The 25673-nt window shown below is 42.6% G+C and overlaps 1 protein-coding gene across 1 annotated transcript in view; it reads left to right on the top strand.

Annotated features, from left to right (window-relative positions):
- DOLPP1 (dolichyldiphosphatase 1) overlaps positions 1–25673 on the top strand; it is a gene marked incomplete in the record, with an annotated part of 1057587 nt that overhangs the window by 336127 nt on the left and 695787 nt on the right. Inside the window, 1 exon segment of the mRNA XM_044058255.1 lies at positions 2947–3034. Within this exon segment, the coding sequence (XP_043914190.1) occupies positions 2947–3034 (88 nt within the window).

The raw sequence follows: 25673 nt of genomic DNA, 5'->3' as shown, positions 1-25673 counted from the left end.
GAACAGATTGTCTTCTGCTTTTCTGCATGTGCAAACAATCTGGTGAAGATTTGGGACAGATAGGAAGAGGGTAAGAGGAAACTAGGACATCTAGCAAAGTGGTGGATTGTGTGAAAAGATTTGTGGCAGGCATGAATGTCGAAGAAGGAAGGAGTGTGGCATTGTATCAAGAGAGATGGTGACATTTTAACACAGTTTCCTGACCCCATGTAGAAAATGGGGGTAAAGAGGTGCTGATGCTTGTATGGCCAGAAATTTCTGGATTTCATCATTGCAAACTGTGGTCCATTTAGTCCATACTACAGGAACAATAAAATCCTGGCCTTGGCCTTTATCAGTATGGGGTCACATTCGCTTCTCACCAGTGTTCACTTCCAGATTGGGCCATATATCTAGAAATTAAGGCTAATTTCCTAAAACTGAACAGGCTGCATCATAAAAGAAAAAAATAATTGTTGCATGAAAAAAAAAGTTTAGCTCTCAAGATGCAAAAAACACTCTTACTAAACCAATAACTCCGGACCCTGATAAAATCAACCAAAGCCAGATATGCGGTAAAAATAACAACCCCAGGTGAGGGATGACCACAAAGCTGCCTTTAATGTAGAAACTTCAGAAACTATACTCAATACTACACTTAGCCAGTAGTTAATGATGTCAAGTATTTGACCCCAGAGGACATAGCCAACCTTCTAGCAGACAAAATTAGCTCAAATTCCTCCCCTTTCTCCTCCTTTGTTCGTAGGTGATATACCCATATCTGTACTCCCCTCAAATTTCCCAAAATCACGTTCGGTAGACACTATCCAAGGTCTTGAACAGTACTACTATGGAGCTGGTTAACATAAATTCTTTCTGGCCAACCTGAAATAGCATTTCAGACCCCCCCCCCCCCCCCCCACACACACACACACACACAGGAACTGTTTGATATCCAGGTTTTGTGTTGAATGGATGAAGAGCATCAGCAGCCATTCCCTTGCATAAAGGTAATGCATCAATGGACCTGGGTATTTATAGACCCATAAGCGTGACCAGCCTCATCTACAAGGCTACAGAAGGGATTGTTATGGAATTAATAAATGGAGACATAGGTACTCTACAAACTTTCGAACTATGACATTTCAGATTTGTGAAGGGGTGATCCTGCCTACTTATCCTAGTTAAATTTGCCAAGAGTGGTACTGAAGCAGTGGGTGAGGGCAAAAAAGTACACACTGCATATTTGGACCTCTCAAATGTGTTCATCACCATCCCACACTCCGTTATCATATATTTGAACTCACCCAGCTAAATATAAATCCCTATGCAGCCCATTGGATGGGTGTACATCTTCCAAAAGACCTGTCACTATAACTGTGTACCCAATGGTTCATTCCTTGGGCCACTCGCTTTGGCGTTTACTTCTCAGAGGTCAAGGAAATTGCTAGTGGTTTATGGTTGACCAAGTTTGCAGATGACTGTAAACTCTGTTGTCAAACTCCTCAGAGAACACAAAGATCCTTCATTACGGCCTTTTCCAAAACAGATAGCTGGTGACCAAGCTATGGGCTAAAGGTAAATGCTGGGCAATGTTTAATAGTACCCTTTGACGAGCATTACTTCCCTTGTGACTCACATGGACAGCACACCCTTGAAAGTTGATCCCGTATTCTTTGATCTGGAAACAAATGTTGACAGGGATCTGTCTTTTGACCATTACTTATCCAGTATTGTAAGAAAGTCCTTTTTCATCACACAACTCCTGTTTTCTAAGGATGTGGCGTACAGGTCCATGGGATATTGTCATTCCATTGTACTGTGATGTGCTGTCAACAGGCTGATTGAGTATGATGCCTTATTTGGTATGTACCAGTCCAGACACTTGTCACAACTCGACCCCGGTGCTTTTTCAGTAAAAAAAAATAATTTTCACCATAAAAACTATACAGAACATTTGAAAAATGTGTCTGTCTTCTCAGCCTCTTACACTCTTCTAAGAGGCGACATGTGCCTCGCATTTAGAGTCTTGTCAAACCTGTTGCACATTTGCAAATCCAGTGATAGCATTAACACTTAATGCTCAAGGTTTTTAATCTATTTTACAACATAATTGGGGTATATTGGAGGAATAGATATGTATCACAGAGGATACCACTTTTGTGGAACCAACTTTCCACTCTGTGCAAAGCCAAAGAACTTCTGTTAACTCTGTTCAAACTTAATTTGGATAAATGGGTGGGAAACTGCAAATTAACCCCGGTTTATCTTTCACATCCTTCATGGATAGGGGGAGCAAATGCCCCACCATGTATACCCTTTCCTGCCCTCCTTTGGGTTATCTGTACACAAAAAAGAGCTAAAAACTACCATGGGAATTTAAGGCTAGGCTTAAGATCTTCACAGATAAATAGTCCAGTAAGTACATGTAAACATACCATACTGTAAGTTAATGTTTTTAAAAACATTTTTCTTTCATTACCTTGAAGTACCAGTTCGAGGTTTCCTCTTAAGAGGACTAAAAATACACCACTTTCATGGTTGTCCTTTATATGTTCCTTGTCAATGTATCAAGGGTGCACTGATCTAAATAAGACAGTTTGAGCAGTTCTACAGAACTGTGATGTTTGCAGTATTAGCAGGCATGGAAAAACTGCAGTGGCTGAAGCAAAGTTTGAGCTGAAGTAGCAGTGTTTAGATTATTTTATGTTAAGATAGGCCCTTTCATTTTTTATTGTGGTCAGACGGAAACTGTTTTAGAATTTGAAATGCATCATTAACCTTGAAATTGTAGTTTTGGACCTGAGCTTTACATTTAAGAATCTTAAATGATGCTTCATTTCTTGTCTGCACTTTGCTGATAACAAGGTGCTGCTTTACCAAATTGATTCAGTTCTTTGCCATTGTTCTCTTTAAAGTGTGAGCTAATAACTAGGATACTGATCAAGATTTTTCTCTTCCTTACAGATATCCTTCTTGGGCGGATTGTTACTCAATGAAGGTGTGAACTGGTTTATCAAAAATATCATCAGGGAGCAAAGACCCTGTGAAGGTAGTACACTTTTTTCATTGGTGAAGATAGTGTCATGTTAAGTCAATTATTTTGACTCGGACAGAATGTCATAGTCCCAAGTTCAAAAAGACTCCATAGAAAGACAGCATCCCTGTATTGGCTATTTTTTAAAATCTAGTAAGGAAAATAAGCATTTGTTTTGGAAGCATGTATATTCCAGAACTGTGATGTTAGTGTTTCACTGTTGCAGTCCTAACCAATGGGTTATTCGGCTCCCGGTAGGCCTCGATTGGCCAGAATACCAAAGGTAAGTAAATATGACTTTGGTTGTCGTCTGTTGTAAAGGACGTCCGATACAAAAGGAGGCAGCTGACGTCACTTCCTCAGTCTTCCTTGCCGCGGAGCCCAAAGCAGAAGCATTTCTTGCACGAGTGCTGTTTGGCATTTTTTTTTTTGTTTCCGAATACAAAGTTGAAGTCAACTACAGCTAAGTAGCCTGTTGGGGATCCTCTTTTCTTGCCTTAACAAATGTCAGAAAAGGTAAGTAATTGTCTTACCTGTGGAAAGCAGATTCCTCATAGAGATTTTCATTCCTATTGTATTATTTGTTTAGGCCTTGACCACGATGTTCCTAATTGTGATCTCTCTGCTTCCTTTAATCTGCATACTGTTCATCCTCTGGCTAAGCTTTTAGTTAAACATTTTGGAGTTTGGCTTAAGTTTGTCGGTATGACGTCCGCTGGTCTTCAGGCTTCGGATATCCCAAAGAAGCGTAAGGATAAGGACCGCAACAGGCTTCAGAGGGTTAAGTCCTCGGAAGATGTTAAGTTGGTCGTCAAGTCAATACGGTAACCAGTGAGGTGCCTTTGCAGCCCCTGCAGCCTGCAGATTTTCAACTGCAGACCTTGGTTGAGACCATTTTGGAGTCTCCCAGGCCTCCGGCTTCCATTTTGCCTTCTGACCCTTCGTCTGTCACCTCTTCAGCTGGATCCAGAGCAGCTAAGCTGTGTTCGAGGCCTCCGTTCTTCGTTCAGGCAGCAAGCTTATACTGACTACCTCTGCTGCAACTTTGGCGGTTGCCAGGCCTCTTGTGTCCTTCAGTCTTGCAAGTAAATCTTCCAGTCGTAAGCCTGTGAAAAAGCAGGCTACAGTTTTGTCTCGTTCCCCTCCATCCCAAATGGTTAAAATGGCTAATGACCTTTTGACACTTATTAGGGGTTCACAGCCTCCTCCTCCTAAAAGGGGTAGGGATGTTTCTCCTGAGGCTTTGTCTTTTTTGGTTCTGATACTTCTAGCATTTCTGCTGATGAAGAGGAAGGTTCTCGGGCTTTTTCTCCTTTTGAGAATTCAGACTCTGAGGAGTCCATCCCTTCTGCTTCTTTTCCAGAGGATTTCTCTTTTGGTAATATTTTGAATACTCTCGGGGAGCATTTTAAATGGGAAAGTCATGATTATCCCCAATCTAACAAAAGGATTAGGGAGTTTTTGGATTTGCCTCAGCATAAGCATCATACTATTCCCCCAGTGTTGGAAGTGGTTGTTTTTCTGGAAAATTCCTTGACTCCAAATTTGGTTCCTCCTGCTCCCAGGAAATTCTAGAGTCCCTGATTCTCATTTTATTCTTTTCAGGAATCCATTGGCTGATCCAGAGGTTATTTCTCAAGGTCCTAAAGGAGTTATGGCCACTGTTACCAAAATCCTGTTCCTTCTGACAGGGAATCTAGGAACCTATATAGGTTTGGTAAAGTTTATACCTCTGCCACTCTTGCTATTAGGTCTAATTGTCTTTTTCATATGCTGAAGTACCAGCAGCACCCCTTGGAAGCTATTAAGTCTAGGATAGCAAGTGTGCCTCTGGCAGAGAGCAAGGATATGCAGGATTTGCAGAATTCTGCCAGTCTTGTCAATAAACATTCTTTACATTGTGGTATTGACATTCTAGAAGCCTCCTGCAGGGCTACTATATCTGTTATTCGAAGGCACGCTTGGCTCAGGGAACAAACCCCTACCAGAGCCTGTCAAGGCTAAGCTTTTAGATGTACCTTTGCATAAGGACAGTCTTTTTGGCAGCAAAGCAGAGGAAGTGCTCAAGAAGATAGAGGATAAGGCCAAGTCTATGCAAACAATCAAAGACTTTCTGCAAGTTCGACCTCCTTGCTTTAGCAGGAATTACCCTTCTAAGAGTTGCTAGTTTCCTGATACTAGCAGACAGAACCGTTCTAAGAATAGAGGTTACAAATCTTCTAGGGGCAGGTGGCTACCCCTCAAAGGTCTAAGGCACTGGCAGGCTTCCACTTCCAAGTTGGAAAGTTCTATGCCTGCATCGCAATCCAAACATTCTCAATTACTCTAACCAACTTCTGCCTGTTCTTGCCTGCCCGGAGAGTCCTTTAGGGGGAAGGTTGGCCTTTTTTGCAAATGTCTGGGCCACCATCACAGATGACAAATGGGTACTCAGAACGGTATCCCTAGGACACAAGTTTTCTTTCCACACCTTTCCAGTACGCAAAGGATTCCCAGACACTCCTCCAAACCAAAGGGCAGAAGTAGAAAAACAAATTTTGTCTGTTACATCTAGGAGCAATAGAATCAGTTCCTGCTCCAACTGGTAGGCCAGGGTTTCTATTCCAGACTTTTCCTAGTTCCAAAAAAAGGCACCTGGTATCCTATCCTAGATCTATCCATCCCGAACTCTTTCTTGGTAATTCCAAAGTTCAAAATGCTCACTCTGCATTAGTTGCTGCCAATGTTAGATAAGGATTCTTGGCTGGTAACTTTGGATCTCAAAGAAGCTTATCTGCTCATCCCTATCAGGGAAAGTTGCAGGCAATACCTTCATTTCTGGGTGGGCAAGCGACATTATCAATTCTCAGTGCTGCCCTTTGGCTTATCTACTGCTCCCAGAGTTTTCACAAAGTGCCTGGCTCCAGTCATGCATTTTGCAGGCAGAAGAAAATTCAGACTTATCCATACTTGGACTGTCTAATTCAAGCAACTTCTCAGGAACAGCTGTTAAAGGATCTAGAATTTGTAAAGACTCTTCTTTTTCCTGGGCTATACTCTCAACGAGGAAAAATCAAAAATGGTGCCATCCAAGGAGATAACATTCCTGGGAGTGAGTCTGAACACAGCCACCCAGATCCGTCTCGACCAGGAGAAGCAGGCAACTCCTTCAGTTTACTTCAAGGACTTGGCAAGCATGTCCCAGCTCCCTGCAAGGAAATATCTGCAAGCTCTGGGATACATGGCCTCTTGCATTCTCATTATTACATATGCAAGACTGCATATGAGGAACTTGCAATGGTACCTCAAGAACATTTGGTGTCAACACACACAGGACCTGGATATGAGTTTCTATGGTGGGCGACAGCCTGTCTATAAAACAAAGGCATGCCTTTTCACCTGCTTCCTGCCACTCAAGTTCTTTCCACAGACTCTTCGGACTATGCCTGTGGAGCTCACCTGGATGGCAGATGCATACAGGGATGTTGGAATGCCCAGCAGATGCACATAAATCTAAAGGAGTTGATAGCATTTCAGCAGACTTTACTAGCTTTCAATCATCTTTTTTCTCCAGGAACTCTGCTTGTCAGAACAGAAAACACCACAGTCATGTGGTACATCAACAAGCAGGGAGGGACTCATTCTTACCCCCTGTGCAGGCAAAGCATGAATCTCTGGTCCATAGCAGCATCCTTGTGCCTGCATCTCCTAGCTCAGTTTCATCAGGGAGGTTGAAAGTTTTGGCAGACCAGTTGAGCAGACAGTCCCTGGATCCTCAAGTGGCAATTGAACAGAGCAGTCTCTCTTTTTTTTTTTTTTTTTTTTTTTGCTTTTTTGCAGCATCATTCAACATTGGGGCACTCCTCAGGTGGATCTTTTCTCCTCCTCAGACAACCACCTTCTACCTCCTTTCTTTGCACCAAACAGCATCACAGCAGAGCATGGAGAGTGGATGCTCTGCCCTTCCCTTAGACGCTGCTGTCAGTTTATGCCTTCCCTCCTCTTCCTCTTCCCAGAGTATTATTGAAGATCAGGGACGAACTACCAAGGACTATTTTTATAGCTTCAGACTGGCCCAAACAGCATTGGTATCCACTGCTTCGCAGTCTCTCCCAATTTCCTTCTTGGCATCTTCCTCTGAAGCCAGCTCTTTTGGTTCAGGAAGGGGGGAAACCTCCATTTGGCAGCATGGCTCATTGTACGACTCGGTCCTTTTCTTGTTCCCTTTCCCAGCAGGTGGTTGACATGCTGAGGGAGGCCTAGCACTAGGAAGTCCTACGCTGGCAAATGGGAGATTCTCTCATTGGATGCAGGCTAGAGGGGAATCTTTTTCTCAGCCTACCCTTCCTCTGATCCAGGAATACCTGGCTGATTTCCTTCAGGGTGGTCTGTCTTTTTCCTCTATCAAGATCCATGCTTCAGCCATTTCCGCTCATTGTTCTTTTGAGCAAGCCATTTTCTCTCATCCCTTGATGAAAATGTTTCTTACAGGTGCTTGCAATTTAAAACCTCCCAGAAGGGCACCTACTCCAGCCTGGGATCTTAATTTTGTTCTAGAGAAACTCACTCTTCCTCCTTTTGAGTCAGCTGCCACTGCAGATTTAAAGTCTCTCTCTTGGAAGAATGCCTTCCTCTTGGCTATAACTTAAGCAAGGAGGGTTTCAGAGCTGCAAGCTTTGATGGCTGTGGAGCCTTTTATTTCCCATGCAGATAGGGTATCTCTGACAACCGACCCATCATTTATGGCCAAGGTGGTTTCTAGCCTGACTCTTAATCAGTTCATACACCTTCCTGCCTTCTTTTCTAATCCTCAAAGTAGAGGTGAAAGAATCCTACATTCTCTTGATGTGCACTGACAGCTCATGTTTTACCTGGACTGGACTAAAGACCATCAGAAATCATCACAGTTATTGGTCAGTTTTGCCCCTGGAGCCCAGGGCAAGGCTATTTCTAAGCAAACCATTTCTAAATGGTTTGCACATTGTATTTCATTTTGCTATTCCTTTCATGGCAAGGTTCCTCCTCAGGGGGTTAGGACCCACTCAACTAGAGCAGCTTCCACTTCTGCAGCCTTTTTTAAGGGATGTCCCTACTAAAGACTTTTTGGAGGCTGCCACATGGTCTTCTGTTCACACTTTCACAAAGCATTATAATTTGCCTTTGTTTTTTTTTTAGAGCCAGGGCAGGGTTTGCCACTGCTGTTTTGCAGGGCATTATCTCCAATCCTTGATTCTGTTGGTTCCCCCTCCCTTTTCTCTGTGCTTTGGTAATCAACCCATTGGTTAGGACCACAACTGTGAAACACGATGAACATAGTACAGTTGTGTACACTTACCGTAAATGTATATGTTTGAGTGTATTCACTGTTGCAGTCCTGGTTTCCTTCCCTCTTTTTGGACTTCTGTTCTCTTTTCCTAAGGTGCAGGCTAAATTTGGTATTTGCCAAAATTGCTTTTGGTTTAAGCTTTGTTTTCTGGGGGCTTCTGTTATTGCAAGAAATCTGGGGGCTTCTGTTATTGCAAGAAAGACTGCGAAAGTGATGTCAGCTGCCTCCTTTTGTATCGGACGTCCTTTACAACTAACAGCCAATGTCATGTTTAGTTACCTTTGGTATTCTGGCTAATCGAGGGCTACCGGTAGCCGGATAACCCATTGGGTTAGGACTGCAACAGTGAATACACTCTAGCATCTACATTTATGATAAGTGTACACAACTGTACTTTCTGCATTGGGGGGGGGTGAGGACAATTGATTCATTAGTTTTTCTTTCAGAGATCTGATGCTTGTATTGTGCTCATTTTGCATACTTGATTGAGCGATGTAGCGTACTGGCTCACCAGATGCGCAGTAGCAAACCCCGCCCCAGACATTTGACGTCAATCTGTACTAATGAATATTCATTACAATGTGGTTCTCACCCGCATGAATATTCATTCTTCGTCCTTCATCATGCATGCAGAATTATAATCCCGTGAGTAGGTATCCAGCAAAATTAAAGCAACTGTAACAAAATTAATATACTCCACCAAAGAAACACCAAAGCACTCCCCCCCCCAAACTCAACACCAGAGCATACTATGCCAAACAGATGTGCCAAACTATATTAGAATAAATTACAGAAATGTTGATCAGCCTGTAAACATAGTGCTGTTTTACAGAAATCCAGGCCTTGCTGACTTTTCAGTCATCACACTGGTAATATGAGCACATAGCTAAGGGCTTCAGGTGTACACAAACTTCTCTTGAAAACATATAGTGCACCATTTAATCCAAATGGAAATATGAATTGGAAACATACACAATAAACATGTTAAAATAAAAAAAAAAATATTTAACATTAATGTAGTAGTTTAATGTCTGGCTTGAAAGCATTAATAATCCAGTCACAGCAAGGGAAGGAAACCCAAACTGCGTGCATACATAGGGTAAAGGGTAGGACTAGCTTCACTTTCAGCAATACATTAATTTTATTCGTCTACTGGGGTTTGTGGAAAATCATTAAAGATTAGAGTTGCAAAATAATGACATACATATGAGCTTCAGACTTTATACCCTTCAGAAAATAATGCAAAAACTTTTATTCTGTCAAGTTTCTATTGTTGCAAGAGCAATTTTTAAAAATTGTCCCCATTTTGTCCAAATTTCTTGCTCAAAGGTTGAGAAGTATGCACTTATCTCAAACGGACAGTCTGAAGGTACAGGTGCTAAATGACTGGTTACCTTGTAACAGACAAGGGAAAATAAAGGTATGCACTGATCTCAAATGGACAGTCTGAAGGTACGGGTGGCAAGTGACAGGTTACCTTGAAATAGACAAGGGACAAACAAAGTGCTTATGCAACACAATATCAAAAACTGTTGTCACAGGAATGTACACTACTCATAGCTGCTTACATACTTTCATTATATGCATGATGTCGCATGCTAATATGTATGGCATGCCAATCGTGACATTTCACTTCACAGACATTAGGCTTGTCAATCGGCCTGGCCACGCCTACTCCTGCACAAAACTGCCGGTGAGCCAGTACACTACAACATCGCCCTTGCTTAATGAGTTTGCTTTTGGTTGAAAGGGGGTGGCAGGGCAACTTGAGTCTGGTTTAGTCATGCAACTGCATAGTTTTGTTTGTGCTAGTGGAGAAGTTCAGTAGCTTTTCTTTTTTCGTTTTTGGCGAAGTCCTGTGACTGAATGTTCATGGTTCCTCAATGAACCTATTTGTTCCCTGGGGTAAACCGGCCCTATAGGCCATTCTTTCCTTGGGTTAAGAGTCCAGCAAACTAGAAGTGGAAACAGTCAAACGTGCATAGAAGATGGATTTTGTATTAAGCCCTGTGATCCCCTCTGCATGCCAGTAGCATCCAGAGAGTTAATTATGCAGAGGGCCTATGAGAGATGTATATTCATGCCTCTGTGTGCTGTATTTGCTCTCAACCATTTGTAGACAGCAACTCCGACATGATCTCTGATGTTCACTTGGGATTCCATGACCAAAATATTTCTTGGCCACTTGCTTCCTATACCCTTAAGAGAGAGGAGAGGTGAGCAGGATGAAGCCTAGTCATTCCTAATCCACTCCCCAACTCCAAGTGACCATGCTGCTAATCAAACTCTGGTCATCTTGTTTGTAATTAGGGTTTTTATCCAAACTGGGTTCCTGAATGGTGGAGGAAATGGGTGAACTTGTCACCCATGGTGATGTGCCTTAACTGTAGAACAAGGATACAAAGTCCCATTTGTGACAATGCAGTAGTGCGGCAACAAATTTTACAGCCACACTGGTTTCCTGCTTTTTTTATATAGCTACTGGAAGCTTATATGTGCCCTTTTACAATTGCACGTACAAATGCACAACCCAGTTATTGGAACAAATGATAAGTAATCTGAGGAAAAGCGCAGAGAATTTGTGGATGTCTTGACTCGTAGATCATGACTCTAGACGTCTAGCTTTTATACATTTATTTCATTGGAGACCCACTATCTTGATTCATGGCTTGCTCTATAAAGGTGCAATTATCACTTTGTGCGGCTTTCTTCTCTACTTCTGTAATTGGTGTTAGGTGTTCAGGTGCTAGAAAGACAGTGATATTCTTTTGCTTTCACCACTATCTTGACTTTTCTGTTAAAACTTGATTTGACATTGATGGTACTTTAAATTATTTGCATTGAATCTTAACTGCAACATTTTTGCCCACTTATTCAGCCTTTCCAAATCCTTTTCCAGACTCTCATCTTTCACTGATGCACCTGTCTTTTATCAGAGGTTGATGCTATTCTCCATTCCCTTATGTCTGAGACAAATGCACTGAATGGTACTGGACCTAGGACAGACCCCTGTGGTGCTCACTAATCGGTTCCATAATTTTTGACGTTTTCCCTCTTAGTGCAGCCCTTTCTGTCCTGTCCTCCACTCCATTTAGTTTCTTTGTGTTACTTTTACACTCATCCCCTTCAGTTTTCCCATCCACTACACTTTTTTTCAGTCATTTCCTGTGGGGAACCAAAGCATAAATAAAGTGATAGTTTGCTTATTTAGATTGTTTGCTGGTACTCTTCTGTCAAGTTCACTTTTAAAGTCATAAAACAAATACATTTGGCTGATGGTGCCTTCTGATCATGAACCCATGCTGGTTGTTGTCCGGCAGAGTGGTTGGCCTCTAGAAAAGCTCCCAATCTTCACCTTCATTTTCCCATAACTTTCTATGTCATTTTTAAGGTATGTAGTTCCATAGATTTTTTTTTTTTATCTCATTACTTGTACAAAGGTACTACAATTGCTGTTCACTAGGCAGGCTGTTAAGCAGGGTAAGCCCACTGTACAAAGCGTCAGGGGTGTCCCAACAAAATCATCCCTCCTTCTCATCTTTGTCTTTTTGTTTTTAGTTTTCCCTCAGGGGGCAGAGGTGGGGAATTTCTCTGGATCTGGCTTGGAGTGACAGACTGGGGTAACAAACTTTTTTTTTTTTTTTTTTTTTTTTTCCAGATCAGGAATGGACACCAGGGACTAGATGAGCAGCTACAGCTCTGTTTCTGATGATGCAGTCTTGCACCAGTTGAATGAACCCCTTGTGGTGCAAGGTCTCAGTAAAATGTTATGCAAAATCACTCTTGATAAACAAGATTATACCTCCTGTGTGGATAGGTTTGAGTGTTATGGATAATTCCGAAAATGTCAGAGAATATATCGAGGATGGAAGAGCAGTTTAGAGAAGGAGAGCAAAATGGTGCATGGTTTACACGAGATATTTTAGTTTGCTAATTTGCGGGCTGATTTCTTCTGGACTTAATTTGATCCAGACAGTCTCTTAAACTTTTGAGAGTTCGCACCTCCCATGCCTTTCAGGATGAGGTCCACTGTGATGTTTTAACTCCAGTTTTGAGGTTTCTGAACTTTGAGGGTAGGTACTTATTTCCATGATGGTTAATCATTTGATCACTGCTGAAGTGGCCTTAGCTATATGGGTAATTTCCTGCCAAGCTATGAGTCCGCCAGCTTCCAAAGCTTAAGATTGCCTTCCATACACCCAGACCGTTAACAGCTTGATTAGAGCTGTTCAAAATCAACAGTCTGGACACCAAGCCCTTCAGAGATTTCTTGCCACCAAGGAGCATTCCTCTTGTGGGGTATTCATGAATTGACAATCTGCTAATGTTTCACCATCACTAGGCAGATAACATATGGGGGGAAACTTCACATAGAAACATTACTTTTTACTGTGAAAGCTGTTTGTTATGCTAAGTAATGTGTTTCTTGGACTGTAACATGACCTTTCCGTGAGAGACTGTGGTTCAGCTTTACTAGAGCATAAAATTTGTTAAAAGTGAAGTTAAATTTACTTTTGTGAAAAAAATTGTAACCATGTTTAGGGGCGAAGAGCAATGTATGTTGTGCTCGTCAGTGTTTTATGGTGAAAATAGTACTTTGATGCTCTCAGTGATGCCCAGACTTCATGCTTCATTCTTAGCTTTACTGTGGAACATTGTATTGGTCCTGTGAGTCTTCCTGTTTCTACCCACAAAAAGAAGAAAGCCTTTGCCCCTTCAGTAGGCTATTAATTTGCCACAGTTGTGGCTATTTCTGGTTCCTCTGATCACTCCTCTTCTCTGGTATAGTCCCTTCAGTCTCCATGTACCAGAGTTAGGCATATCTTCTGTGGCTGTTGGTGTCCTTAATGGGCATAGAAGAAACTCTTGTCTGTCTCGGACGAAGGAGCGGGGAGAATGCCTCACTACCTAGCTGCACTGGGATGCCTGCTGATGCCTGGTGATGTTCTTGGAGTCTCTCTACTTCTGTGGAAGTTCTTGTTGAAAAGATGCAGAAAGTTGCACATTTTATCTTCTCCTGTCTCAGTTAAGTTTGACAAATGATTTATTGGGGGCATAGCTTATGGCTTAGTTCAGGCTCTTGGCCCCTCTCATTCTGGTTTTACTGGTAAGTAAAAGGAAAAAAAGGTGCTCCTATTGATGACTGCTGCAGTAGCCTTAGCTATATGGGCTATATCCTGCAAAAAGGATACAACAGCCAGCCAGATTCCAAAGCTGCAGGGTACCTTTCATGCACCGTCAGGCGGCTCAAGCAGAACTGATTAAAAAGACAGGTTTGGGTGGCAGGCCCTTCAGAGCTTTCCTGCCGCTGAAGAGTACGCTCCTCCGAGGCTTTCGAGGATCAACTGTCGACTTGTGCTGTTCCTTCGCTGGGCACAAGTTCCCTTTGGGGAGAAAACTTCCATTTTAAAAGAAATGTTTAGTAACACTTTCATGATCAGGAAAGTTGTTTTAAAAAAATGGAGTTTTGTGTTTTAACGGACTGTCATAAGACTGTGTTGCACTTTTAAGTGACTGCTCTTTTTTTTGTCATTTTAAGCGTTATTTAAAGTATTAAAAAAAAAATTTTTTTTTTTGTTGAAAAAATGTTTTTTTTATTTTTTGGGACTGGCTGTGTGTTTTTTTTTAACTTTAAAGACTTTAAATTTACTGGCTTTTGCTGCTGGTTTTCCCCTGAGAAGAACTACTGTTTTTTGGCTTGACCATGGAACAAACTGTTCCCACATTTGTTCCTTATTCCAGCTAGAAAAATAAAAAGTTTAAACAGCCTTGCCACTGTAGCAGTCTAGCAGTTTGCCACAGCCACATGTGGGTGATTCTGATGTAGCCATTAGTAGTACCTCAGACCACTCACATTTTTTACTCTTGATCCCTGTTGTGCAATACCTACAGCCACTGTTGTTTGGGGGTTAGCCATGTCCTCTGCGACTTTTGGGATCCCCTCAGTGGGCAAGGGAGAGCCGCTCTTCTGTCTTGGGAGAGGTAGCAGAGAAAGCTTCCCTGTTTTTTTCAGAATATTGTACTTGCCTCAGGAGAAGCAGCTCCTGCCATTAGTAGCACTGTTGGATCCAGTTTTCCTGTCAGAAAGAAACCAAGCCAAACGTATATTTACTCCTCAAATTTCTTTGGGCAGGAATAATTTACTGGGTCTGGCCCAAGGTTTAATTCGGGCTGTTGATCCTCCTTAGAAATTAGTTTCCAGTGCAAGATAGAGGGCTACCTGAACTGGACTTCCAAGATGGCTGAACATTGAGTAACAGCTTAATTCTAACTCTCCCAGTGTGAAAACGGAAACGTAACGGAGAAAGCCAGTGGACATAGATTTTTGAGTAAGTTTCAGAAGCTGGCTAGTAAGTGCACTGCCTGAATGCCAGGAAAAAAAGAAATAAAGGACCCGAAGGAACATTGGCTACAAATGGGAATGAAAAACACTGACTGGGAAAAGTACTGCAGCTGTTCAGCAAAGAGCAGTGCAAGCTCCAGACATGACTTCCAGTAACCTAGAGGAAAGTATAAGGCAACTGCATGCAGACCTGACTAAAATGAAACACTGATGAAGTACATCAACTCAAACAATAAAAGGCTGGAAAAAATGGAAGAAGTTTTAAACAGATATTCAGAAAAGGTGATAAGACTACAAAACTCAGATGTTAAAGTTAAGAAAAGGCTGTCTGAATGAGACTGCACAAGAAGAGACGTTTAAAAAAAATAGCTTTTAGAGGACAAAGCACGTATGGGAAAACCTTAGATTTTTTGCCATACCTGAGAAGCTGAAGGAACAAGATTGCATTGATTTTATGAAAGTACAAATAAGCGACTGGACTGGTATTCCACAACAGGAATTGTTAATTGAAAGGGCACATCATATGTTATGCTTCAAACCTGGCTGAGAAAACAACTTAGACTTTTAATAGTAAAGATGCAATCTTACTCATAGAAAAGATTATTTCTTGGACAGGCCTTTTCAGCATTCCTGAAGGGTTACCCAGCTGTCCCTCTCTGGAGGCAGTCTGGGGGGGGGGGTGCTTATCCTTGCACCCAAAAGCCTGGATAGCAGTCACAAAAAGATTCTTGGGTGTAAAGGATCCTCTTCAGAGGATACTTCATTACCTTTTCCTATGCCCCTTCACAAATGAGTCTCCCAGATGTTCCACTCTATCAACGGGAACAAGTAGCTGTAGATGGTCAAAAAATGCTGGACTAAACAGTCATCCAGGAGGTTCTTCCACACCAAAGAGGATCCAGAATTTACTTGGGGTTCTTTTTAGTGCCGAAGAAAACCGGCGACCTGAGACCCATGTTGGACCTTCGTTATTTGATCCAGCTTGTAAAGAATTCCAAGTTCCAGATGGTCATGATTCAGTCCATTCTGTGTCTCCTTTTAGAAGGATGACTGGATGTGCTATCTAGATCTTCAGGATGCGTACGGTCTCATATAAAAATGAACGGATGCTCCCAAAGATGTCTATGCTTCTGGTTTAGAGGCCGTCATTAGTTCAGAGCGCCACGGTGGTGTAGTGGTTAGCATTGTCACCTCACAGCAAGAGGTTCTCTGGTTTGATCCTTGGCTGGGGTGCCTTGTGTGCGGAGTCTGCATGTCCTCCCTGTGGTCGCGTGGGTTTCCTCCGGGTGCTCCGGTTTCCTCCCACATCCCAAAGACATGCTGCAGGTTGATTGGACACTCTGTAAATTGGCACTAGGTGTGAGTGGATGTCTGTGTGCGCCTTCTGTGGAAGGTTGGGCGCCGGGCTGGTAACTCGACACTGTAAAACTCCACTGCCAATCATGAGCGGACAGATCCGCTGTGGCGACCCCTAACCGGGAAAAGCCAAAAGAAGATTAGTTCAGAGCCCTGCCCTTTGGTCTCATGACTGCCCCCAGGGTGTTTGCCAAATGTATGGCCTTGGTAGCAGTTAGATGACTGGCTTCTCACTGCACTGACCAAGCAACTTCTGGAAGGGGCCAGAAATGACCTACTTCAGTCTTGGTCTCTTGGGATTGCGATAAACCTGAAACTCCTAACCTCAACCAGTTCAAACCTTGGAGTTTATAGGTGCTTGTCCAGTCAATTGCCTACCTATTCTGCCTCAAAACAGAATTCTTACTCTGAAATCGCATGTCAGTCAAGTTCTGTCTCATCCCTCACCCCCAGCAAGATTAATACTCTAATCTTTGGGTCAGCGGTTCCTGCAATAACTTTACTACCAACTTCATATCTTCATGTAAGAGTGGACTTCAATGGACTCTAGCAGTGCAATGGACTTTTCATTGACAACCTCCACAACATCCAATAAAAGTATCTCCGGTATACACAAAATGTCTACTGTGGTGGATACACTCCAGAGAGAGTCATCAAGGCCGCCCATTTGTTCTTCCTCCTTTGAAGGCCACACTGATCACGGATGCCTCCCATTTGGGGGGGGGGGGGGGGGCGTTATTTGGGAAGAACAGTTCAAGGCATGTGGTTCCAAGAAGAGACCAATTTGCATATAAATGCTCTAAAGATGAGAGTGGTGCTTTTAACATTGCAGGCCTTTCAGAGTTCTCTTCTAGCAACTAGTGCTATTCAGATGGAAAACCTATTGGTAGTATTGCACATCAACAAATGGGGAGGGGGACCAGATCTTTCCCTGTATGCCAAAAAGTAGAGAGTTTGGCAATGGGAGATTTCCTCTAGCTGCTTTCTAGTAGTGACACGCATACTGGCAAGATCCAGCATGTTGGGGGACAAGCTCAGCAGGACTATCCTTACTCTTCACGAGTGGTCTCTCATTCAGCGGCAGAGGTGATGTTCCACAAACAACCATGCTGTTATCTGTTCGCCTCTCCCCTCAACAACAAATGCAACAGGTTCTTAGTCCAAATTTCCCCCAGGGACAATCAGAGATATGCTCTGGTCCATGTTTGGCCCTCCGGTCTCTGGTCTCCTTTATGCTTACCCTCCTCTACTCTTAATACCAAAGTTTCTGAAAGCCATTTGGTTGAAGAGCAGAGTAATCCTCATTACCCCCTTCTGGGCTCTGCAAGTGTGGTTTCTCTTCCTATGGTCTCAACTAGTATGTCCTCCATGGGACGCTGGACCCCCTAGTCCAGATCTCCTGTCTCATCTGCCGGGCATGATTCATCTGGACATTGCAGGCCCCAAGATGACTGCATAGTTTCTCCAATTCCAGTGATGGTTAGACATTCCAGGCTTTCCTCTCCAGTTCATCAGATCCTTTCTTTTTCCCACAAACCTTCAACCAAAAAGATTTGTAAGAGCAAATGGAAAAGATTTTCTTTGTGGGCACGTCAGAGATTTGGATCCCTTTACTGCTCCAGTCCAAACTGTTTTAGATTTCCTTGCCTCTATTTTTCATACTGGGTCAAGTTTCTCTACTATTAAAGTACAGTTGGCAGCCATCTCAAACTACCACATTGAAGCTAAAGAAGTCTCATCACCAATGAAGCTGTGTAAGGCCTTCCTCAAAGGTACCTTTCTTACTTAGGCTTCCAATTCAAGATCCCATTCCACCTTGGGATCTGAATTTGGTATTGCAATTTTTAGTGCATCCTCCGTTTGAGCCCTCAGCTAAGGTAGACTAAGTTTTTATCTTGAAAAACTGTCTTTTTGGTGGCAATTACTTCAGCTAGACAAATTTCAGAACTCCAAGTGCTCTCTTCAGAACCACCGTATCTAATTTTTAAAAAGGATAGTGTTACTACTACTGTTTTTCCTGTATTTCTGTGTACTTTCTAACCTAAAAAACAAAAAAAATCCTTGTTTTCCCGCCTTTCTCGACTAGTTTAGACCAGTATACAGGCTTTGCTGTATTCTGGACTGTGGTGTAGTTCCTGTGTTGTCCATTGCCTTACTTGGATAGAAGGAAGTTTCTTTGCTCACCAGTGGGAGTGGGGAGCCTTGAGCAGCCTATCTGTCCCTGAAGGAGTGACTTCAGCACAAGAGCTTGTAGTAATTGGTCGTTTTGGACCATTTCCAGCTCTTTTGAAGTTCCCTGTTTAAAATCCGCATTTGTGCGGCTTTGCGCGATTGTGCGCATAACACAGCGCCGGTTAAACAGGCTTAAACTATTCCTGGCTCCGCCAAGTCTGCACTTCAATTTTTCCCTTAAAGCTTTACTTTCAACAAAATCAGTCTATTCGCTTTATCATAAGCCTAGCACTTGCTCCTAAAATCTTTCTTTTAAGTGAAGCACCCTTAAACTATTGTAAGCACTACATCCACCTACAACCTGTGCTAATACCCAGTTCCCTTCAAAGTCCTCTCTCTGACCCAGTTACACATCACCCCCTTATACTATTCTGGCATGTCGAGTGGTATATTACTGACGTCCTCTCCAGTTCAGCTGGTTAATCTGGGAATCCTGAGACAATGTTACAATTGTCTCATGTACACAGACAACCCTCTCCTCCTCCCAACAAACGCAAACACTTGTGAAAGATGCAGCTATATAGCCAAACTGGAGGCTGAACTCTCTCAACACAGGACTAGCAAGACCAGACAGGGGGAGAAGGTAACCGCACGCACACACACAACACAAACCCAGCCTCACATAAACCAACCACAACTGCAAACCAAACGCACAACACAAAGACCTACTGGGAGGCTCTAATAAAAAACTTATCGAAACAACAGAGGCTCCCAAAGCAGACATCCAAGAAAACACCACCTCAAAACTCTGCACATGCAACACATACTACACAAAGTCAGTGTGCCAAACAATCACAGCCCTTAAGGTGAAACACCATGCCTGATGCACTAGTAATAGGTGACTCTATAGTCAGACACACTGACGACCCGCTTACCAGGCTGAACAAAGAGAGGGTAACGGTGAGCTGCCTGTCGGGAGCTAGGATCCGCCACATAACCCAAGCACTCAGGTCACTCCAAAGCAAGTACAAATATGACTCCGTCATTGTCCATGCCGGCGTGAATGACCTGAGACGTACCTCCTTGGACTACATGAAAAGAGACATTGAGGAGCTCTCTGATTATGTAGCCCAGGCCAGTATGACCCTGACCCTGAGCAGCATCTTGCCCTCACCAAGAATGATGCCACAATACAAAGACAAGATGATCAGCTTTAATAATTGGCTCAATTACTGGTGTCATTCTAGGGGGATCCAATGTCTGTCTGCTTGGGATGACATGCTGGACAAGCCACGCTGCTTCGTGAGGGACTGCTTGCACCTGTCACCACTGGGCTTCCGGATATTTGCTAAGGCTCTTGCCACCCCCGTAGTGCCTTTTTTAGGCAAGGCTCAAAAGACAAACCCACCACCTTAGAAAACAATAAAGGAAAAAAACTAAGGGTAATGCTGCTCAACGCCAGAAGTCTAAATCTCAAGATGCAGGCTGTCGAAGCACTCCTCAGTATGGAGAGCATCAATGTCTGTGCAGTAACTGAAACCTGGTTCAAGGCTCCTGAGAGCACCCCAGCCCTACCAGGTTATACCTCGTATCATGCATTTCGGCCCCAAAACCTGGGCCGAACCGCAAAAGGAGGGGGAGTGTCCATATTCATTAGACACCCACACCTCTAAGTTAGTGGCAACGCATGAAGCATCGGAGACCATCCATGTGCAACTAACCGTAGGCAAAACTGCTATACAACTTGTAGCATGCTACAGACCACCCTTGCAATCTCAGTAACTCCATTCAGCCTTCTTGAAGACACTGGAGGACATGAATGTCTCACCAAATACCATCATACTGGGAGACTTAAACTACCCAAACATAGACTGGGTGCATTACTCGAGCCCCAACACCCTAGCCCAAAGGTTCCTGGAATTCATCAACTGAAATGCAATGGAACAACTAGTCACCCCCCCCCCACAAGGGGAAATAATATACTTGACCTGATCATCACAAACATGGGGACAAAATGCTCAACACCGGAAGTATACCCCTCACTAGTGAGATCAGACCATAAACTAATAACCCTAGATATTCATATCCCTCCTCCACCCCCAGCACAAAAGACCACAGTGAGAAACTTCTCAAAAGCCGACTTTACACTCCTTAGGACTGAAATGGTATCCTTCAAGCCCCCTGGGCCAGTGGAAACCACATCCCACACTGCTGAATCCTTCACAAATGCTTTCTACGGGCATCTCCAAGAATGCATGGATCACGCAATCCTAAATAAACCCAAGACCCTTTCCACCAAAGACAGGCATCCTATCTGGTGGACCCCAGCCATAAATAAACTTTATAACAAGAGAAGGAAGCTACTGCAAGATGGAGCAAAATCCAATAAAGGGAAGGCATCCCTGATCCGCACTAGCAAAAAACTACGTTCGCTAATAAAATCATCAAAGGCCAACTTCGAGAGAAAAATCGCTAAGGACACTAAAGATAATCACAAGGCCTTCTTCCGTTATGTTAGAAACCTGGGCGGAAACCCTCAGATATGTGCAGAGTTTTTTCATAACGGTAAAAAATACACTGAACCCACAGATATTGCCAACATACTGGCAGACAGGTTCAGTGCAAATTTCTCCCCTCCCTCTCCCCCAAAAGACTAAATATCTCGGCTGAGTGCAACCTTCCTGAAATCTCAGATGTCCAGGTGAGAGCTGCCCTCAGCAAAGCTAAAAATACAGCATCCATGGGACCTGACTGTGTCCCGAGTTGCGTGCTACGTGAACTCTTAGAGGAGCTAAACCCGCACATAAGAACGCTGTTTAATCTTAGCCTTGCTACAGGATACATCCCTGAACACTGGCGTACAGCTACAGTGGTCCCACTCCACAAAGGTGGCACCTCTACAGACCCTGGAAACTACCGCCCCATAAGCTTGACCAGCCTGGTCTGCAAAGCTATGGAAAGGATCATTATGGAACTCATAAACAAAAACATCGGGGACCTACAGACAATTGACCCTACCCAGTTTGCCTTTGTAAAAGGCAGATCCTGTCTTTTAAACCTGGTGGACTTTTTTGAAACGGTCACTAGAGCCATCGATGAAGGCAAAGCAGTTCATACAGCCTACCTGGATCTGGCAAAAGCCTTCGACACAATACCCCACTCAGGCATCATAGACTAGCTCAACAGCTTAAATGTAAACCTGTTTGTCACAAGATTGGTTGCAAACTGGCTAAAGGACAGAACCCACAAAGTCAGAATAGCTGGAGCAATGTCATACTCTAAGCCAGTCACAAGTGGATTCCCACAGGGCTCTGTCTTGGGACCCCTCTTGTTCAGCATTTATTTCTCAGATGTGCAGGCAAACATAGGGGGGTTGTGGCTGACAAAGTTTGCAGACGACTGCAAACTAGGCGCCATAGTCGACACACCAGCTGACACAGGCATCCTCCAGAAGGGCCTCACAGAAACAGACTGGTGCCAGAGTCATGGCCTTAAACTAAATGCCAAAAAATGTATAGTCATCCCCTTTGGAAAAAACAAAGTACCCACAAATTACCACATAGGTGGTAATCCATTAAGTACGGAAAAAGTAATAGGAGACCTGGGGACCCAAGTTGACAGTGACTTCTCATTTGACACCCACGTCGCCAAAGTGGTTAGAAAGACCTTCTACCTTGCCCAACTTATCATGAAGAGATTTACAATCCAGATCAAAGCATGTCATTGTACCCTTATATTCCTCCCTTGTCAGGCCTATGATAGAGTACAATGCCCCATTTGGTATGTACCTCACCCGGCACCTGCAGCAGCTGGAGAGACCCCAAAAGTACCTTACCAAGAGGATCGAGGTTCTCCAGCATATGTCGTATGCTGCCAGACTGAAAAAGCTCCAGCTCTATTCAGTAGCATACCGCCTGCTCAGGAGTGATCTGTGCCTTGCGTACAAGGCCATGTCCAATTCAGAATTAATGGACATGCTCCACCTCAAAAAATCCAAATCCATCAGAGTCACGAGAGCTAGAGATCTAAACCTCAGCACAAATATGAATAGGACATGCTGGAGGGACAGATATAACCCAGAGGCTTCCCGCACTCTGGAACAGGATACCTGTCCATGTTAGGCAGAGCCCCTCACTGACTCCCTTCAAGAGAAATCTGGACGAATGGATGGGTGATCGTAGGTTTACCCCAGGGGTTATCTCTGTATCATTGCTAGATAGAGGCACAGTAAACTAAATTTAATTCAAATTGTACACTTTTGTATCATTACATGGGGTGGCGAAAGCCACATACACTTTGGCTAGGCTTATAAATGCTCTAGGGCAGATAGCTTAGTACTATACTATGAAACTATAACTCTGCGCACTAATCCTTTCTACCAAAAGTGGCCTCTGAATCGGACATTAATCATCATTAACCTTCGGTTTTCTTTCTAAAATGTGAGAATAAAGTAGCATATACCTTTTGGCTCCTAAATATACAGAGAACTTTGTTTTTACCTACATAGAACCAAGGAGTTTAGAAAAACATTTGTTTCCTTTTCTAGCACCTAGGGGAAACCAGTTTAAGGATTACTATAGCTAAATGGATAAGATTGTTTCTCATGTTTATTCATTGAAAGGCCTAACCTTACCAAAACAACCAAAGGCACATTTAACCATGTCAATGGCTAACGTCAGCTGCTTTTTGGGCTAGAGCTTCCATTGCTGCCATTTGTGCAGCTGCCAGGTGGTCTAATGCTTATACCTTTTTTTTCTCATTACAAATTGGACATTTCTAGGAACAGAGCATCATTTGGTTCTGCAGTGCTCTGGAATATCCTTCCATGAGGGCCACCCAAGGTAATTGTAGCTGGGGGCTCTGTCCCATTAGTTGAGGAATGAATGAAAATCCCAGCATCAGATGTGCTATGTTCTCACCATAACGTTCTATCTGTGTTGTTCATTTTCATTCATTCTTAACTCACATACTATCTTCCCCCTGGCCATGTCTTTGGGAGTGACCTAACAGAATTCCGATTAGGAACCATCATTCCTGTTTGAGCTCCTGATCTTTCAGCGATCACTGTTCTGCCTTGGCTATTTTCAGAAAGAATTTTTTTTTTTTTTTAACTGAGATATGTATATTAGCAGCAAACTTGATCTGCATTATGGCTAAGGGAGGAGCTGGAGAGTTGGATCCTATAATCTAAAGAAAGTGGCAGAGTCTGATTTGATTGTCTGATCCGAGCCCATTTGTTGAGGAAGAATAAAAATGGACAATACAGATGGAAAGTTATGGTGAGTACATAACTTTTATTTTATCAAGGCTTAGCAATTTACTTAATCAGTAAATAATTTTTGAATACAAGAAGTTAGTAATAAAGCTTAATTAGAGAGAGAACAATAACTTCATCTCATATGCAGACATTTTCTCAGGTTTTCATGGACTGTTTTATATGAAGTTTTCTATCATTCTTTAAAGGAGACCCAACAATAAAACTTGTGTGGAAAGAATGATAGTTAACATATCACTGACACCTATACAAGTTGAATTCTTATCACACATTACTGTTTAGTGTCTTTCCACTACTTTTGCATATGTAAAACAGCCACATATGTGAATTAGAATGCGACGATGTGCTTTTTTTGGCCGTAATTTTTATATTTCAAGTTCTGTGTTTAGAAGCACAGCACAGAACCATGTTAAGATCTTAAAATATTTGTTTCTTTACACAAGCTTCATCATATTGATAGTTTACATTTAGTGATGGGTATGGTATGATTGATTTAAGCTGTATTTGAAATTAATTAGCTTCAGTTGTATATAACTTAACATAATTTGAAATAAAGGGGAAATTATTTACCTTAAAATAAGCTGTACTTGGGATCTGATCCTTATTATTCATACACTGTTAAACAAATATTAGTGAAATAGAATTTTTGTCTTTCAAATTTTTTTTTTTTTTTTTTACTGTTTTGTCTTTAACTGACAATCCATTTCTTGTTGCGTTTCTTTTAAGAGCTGTAGACAAGCTCCAGTCCATTTCTTCTAGAATTTTATCTTTCTTTATAAACTCCAGTGCATCTTTCAAAGTGTTAAAATTCCTGTGTCTTTTTGTGAGATGAATCTTCATTTTTGCTGATAACAAAATCTGTGATTTAATATTCTATTTCTTTTGTAGGTGGTACACATTCTTTCCTTTTTGACATAACTGAAGTAGAGTACTCATTGTCAAATCTTTTATATATGTTTTATTTTTTCTGGATAATTAGTCCATACTGTTTTTAAAACAAAATATTTATTTTGGCAGGACGAGAATTTAACTATCACTGACCTTGATGTATGTGGATTTTTCTTTACTGATGTGTTGGGAGTGTAAGCTGTGTGCCCTCTCAATACCGAAGGAAGAGCTTCAGGCGGTTCAATGACTTGGGCAGCCAGGTGTTTAAAATTGAATTATACTGTCTCGTTCCTCTTTCTCAGGAATGCCATATATCCCAATGTTGTTCCTTCTGGATCTGTTTTCTAGATGTATTTTTTCTCGAAATAGGTTAATGTTAAGTTGTCTATCTCGCCTTCATTCTTGCTGGATGGGTTCGGAGCTGATCTTCTGCTCCGACTCTGCCAATACTAAGCTCGAGGCTCCCCCATATCCCACAATGCTAGGCGGTAACTCCCCAGATCTCGTTTGCCGCTTAGCTGACTAGGTGCTTTTCCAACCGGCTCTGCAGGTTAGTTAAATTTATAAAAGTTTTACTAAACTTAGACCCCCTTTAAGTTAGTTTTTCGATAGTAATTACTTAGTTATTTAGTCCTTTAGCACTCCCTTACAAATATCTTCCTTTTTCCAAAAATTTTTCCAAGAGTTTCTTCCCTTAGGCCCCTTCCCACCCCTCCTAGTAATTGGAGTGAGTGTGTTTTTTCTGTTAGGAATTTTTGTTAAATTTAGTTAGTTTAATTTAAATTTTAGTGTAATCTGTGTGTTTGTGTGAGTGATTGCACTAAACTTGTGTCTTTAGATATGTCTAAAGAATCGAAGGTCTCCGGCTTTTAAGAAGTGTGACTCGTGCTGTCAGAAGATGTCTGACAGACGGTCACACTTCTTGTGTGTACTGCCTGGGACCTTTACACCTGCAGGACTCTTGTGCTGTCTGTCATGGTTTCAGTCCTAGAGTCCTGCAGGAACGTAAAAATAAATTAATCTTAAGAGGCTTATTGAAGCCCGAAGGTCCCCCGACCCAGTCTGTCGGGGAAACCTTCTAAGCCTTCCAGGCAGTCGGCTCCAGTGTCTGAGCCGTCCTCCGGAGGTTCAAAGACCATTCATACGGTTCAAACATCGGCTCCAGCCGGAGCCGATGATTCTAGACCTGCCACACACAGTGTCCTCTGCTCCGGCTGGAGCCGAGACAGACAAGTAGAGGTCGGTTCTGATGCTCTTGTCGGAACAGACTACTAGAAAGAGGTCCAGGTCTCCTATCGGCTCCGTTCATTCGGCTCCA

The sequence above is a fragment of the Protopterus annectens genome, chromosome 16.part0 (assembly GCF_019279795.1).
Source record: "Protopterus annectens isolate FY-2018-M chromosome 16.part0, PAN1.0, whole genome shotgun sequence".
Taxonomy (NCBI): Eukaryota; Metazoa; Chordata; order Ceratodontiformes; family Protopteridae; genus Protopterus; species Protopterus annectens.
The sequence above is the reverse complement of the archived record's forward strand: the minus strand, read 5'-3'. Positions and strand labels throughout refer to the sequence as shown.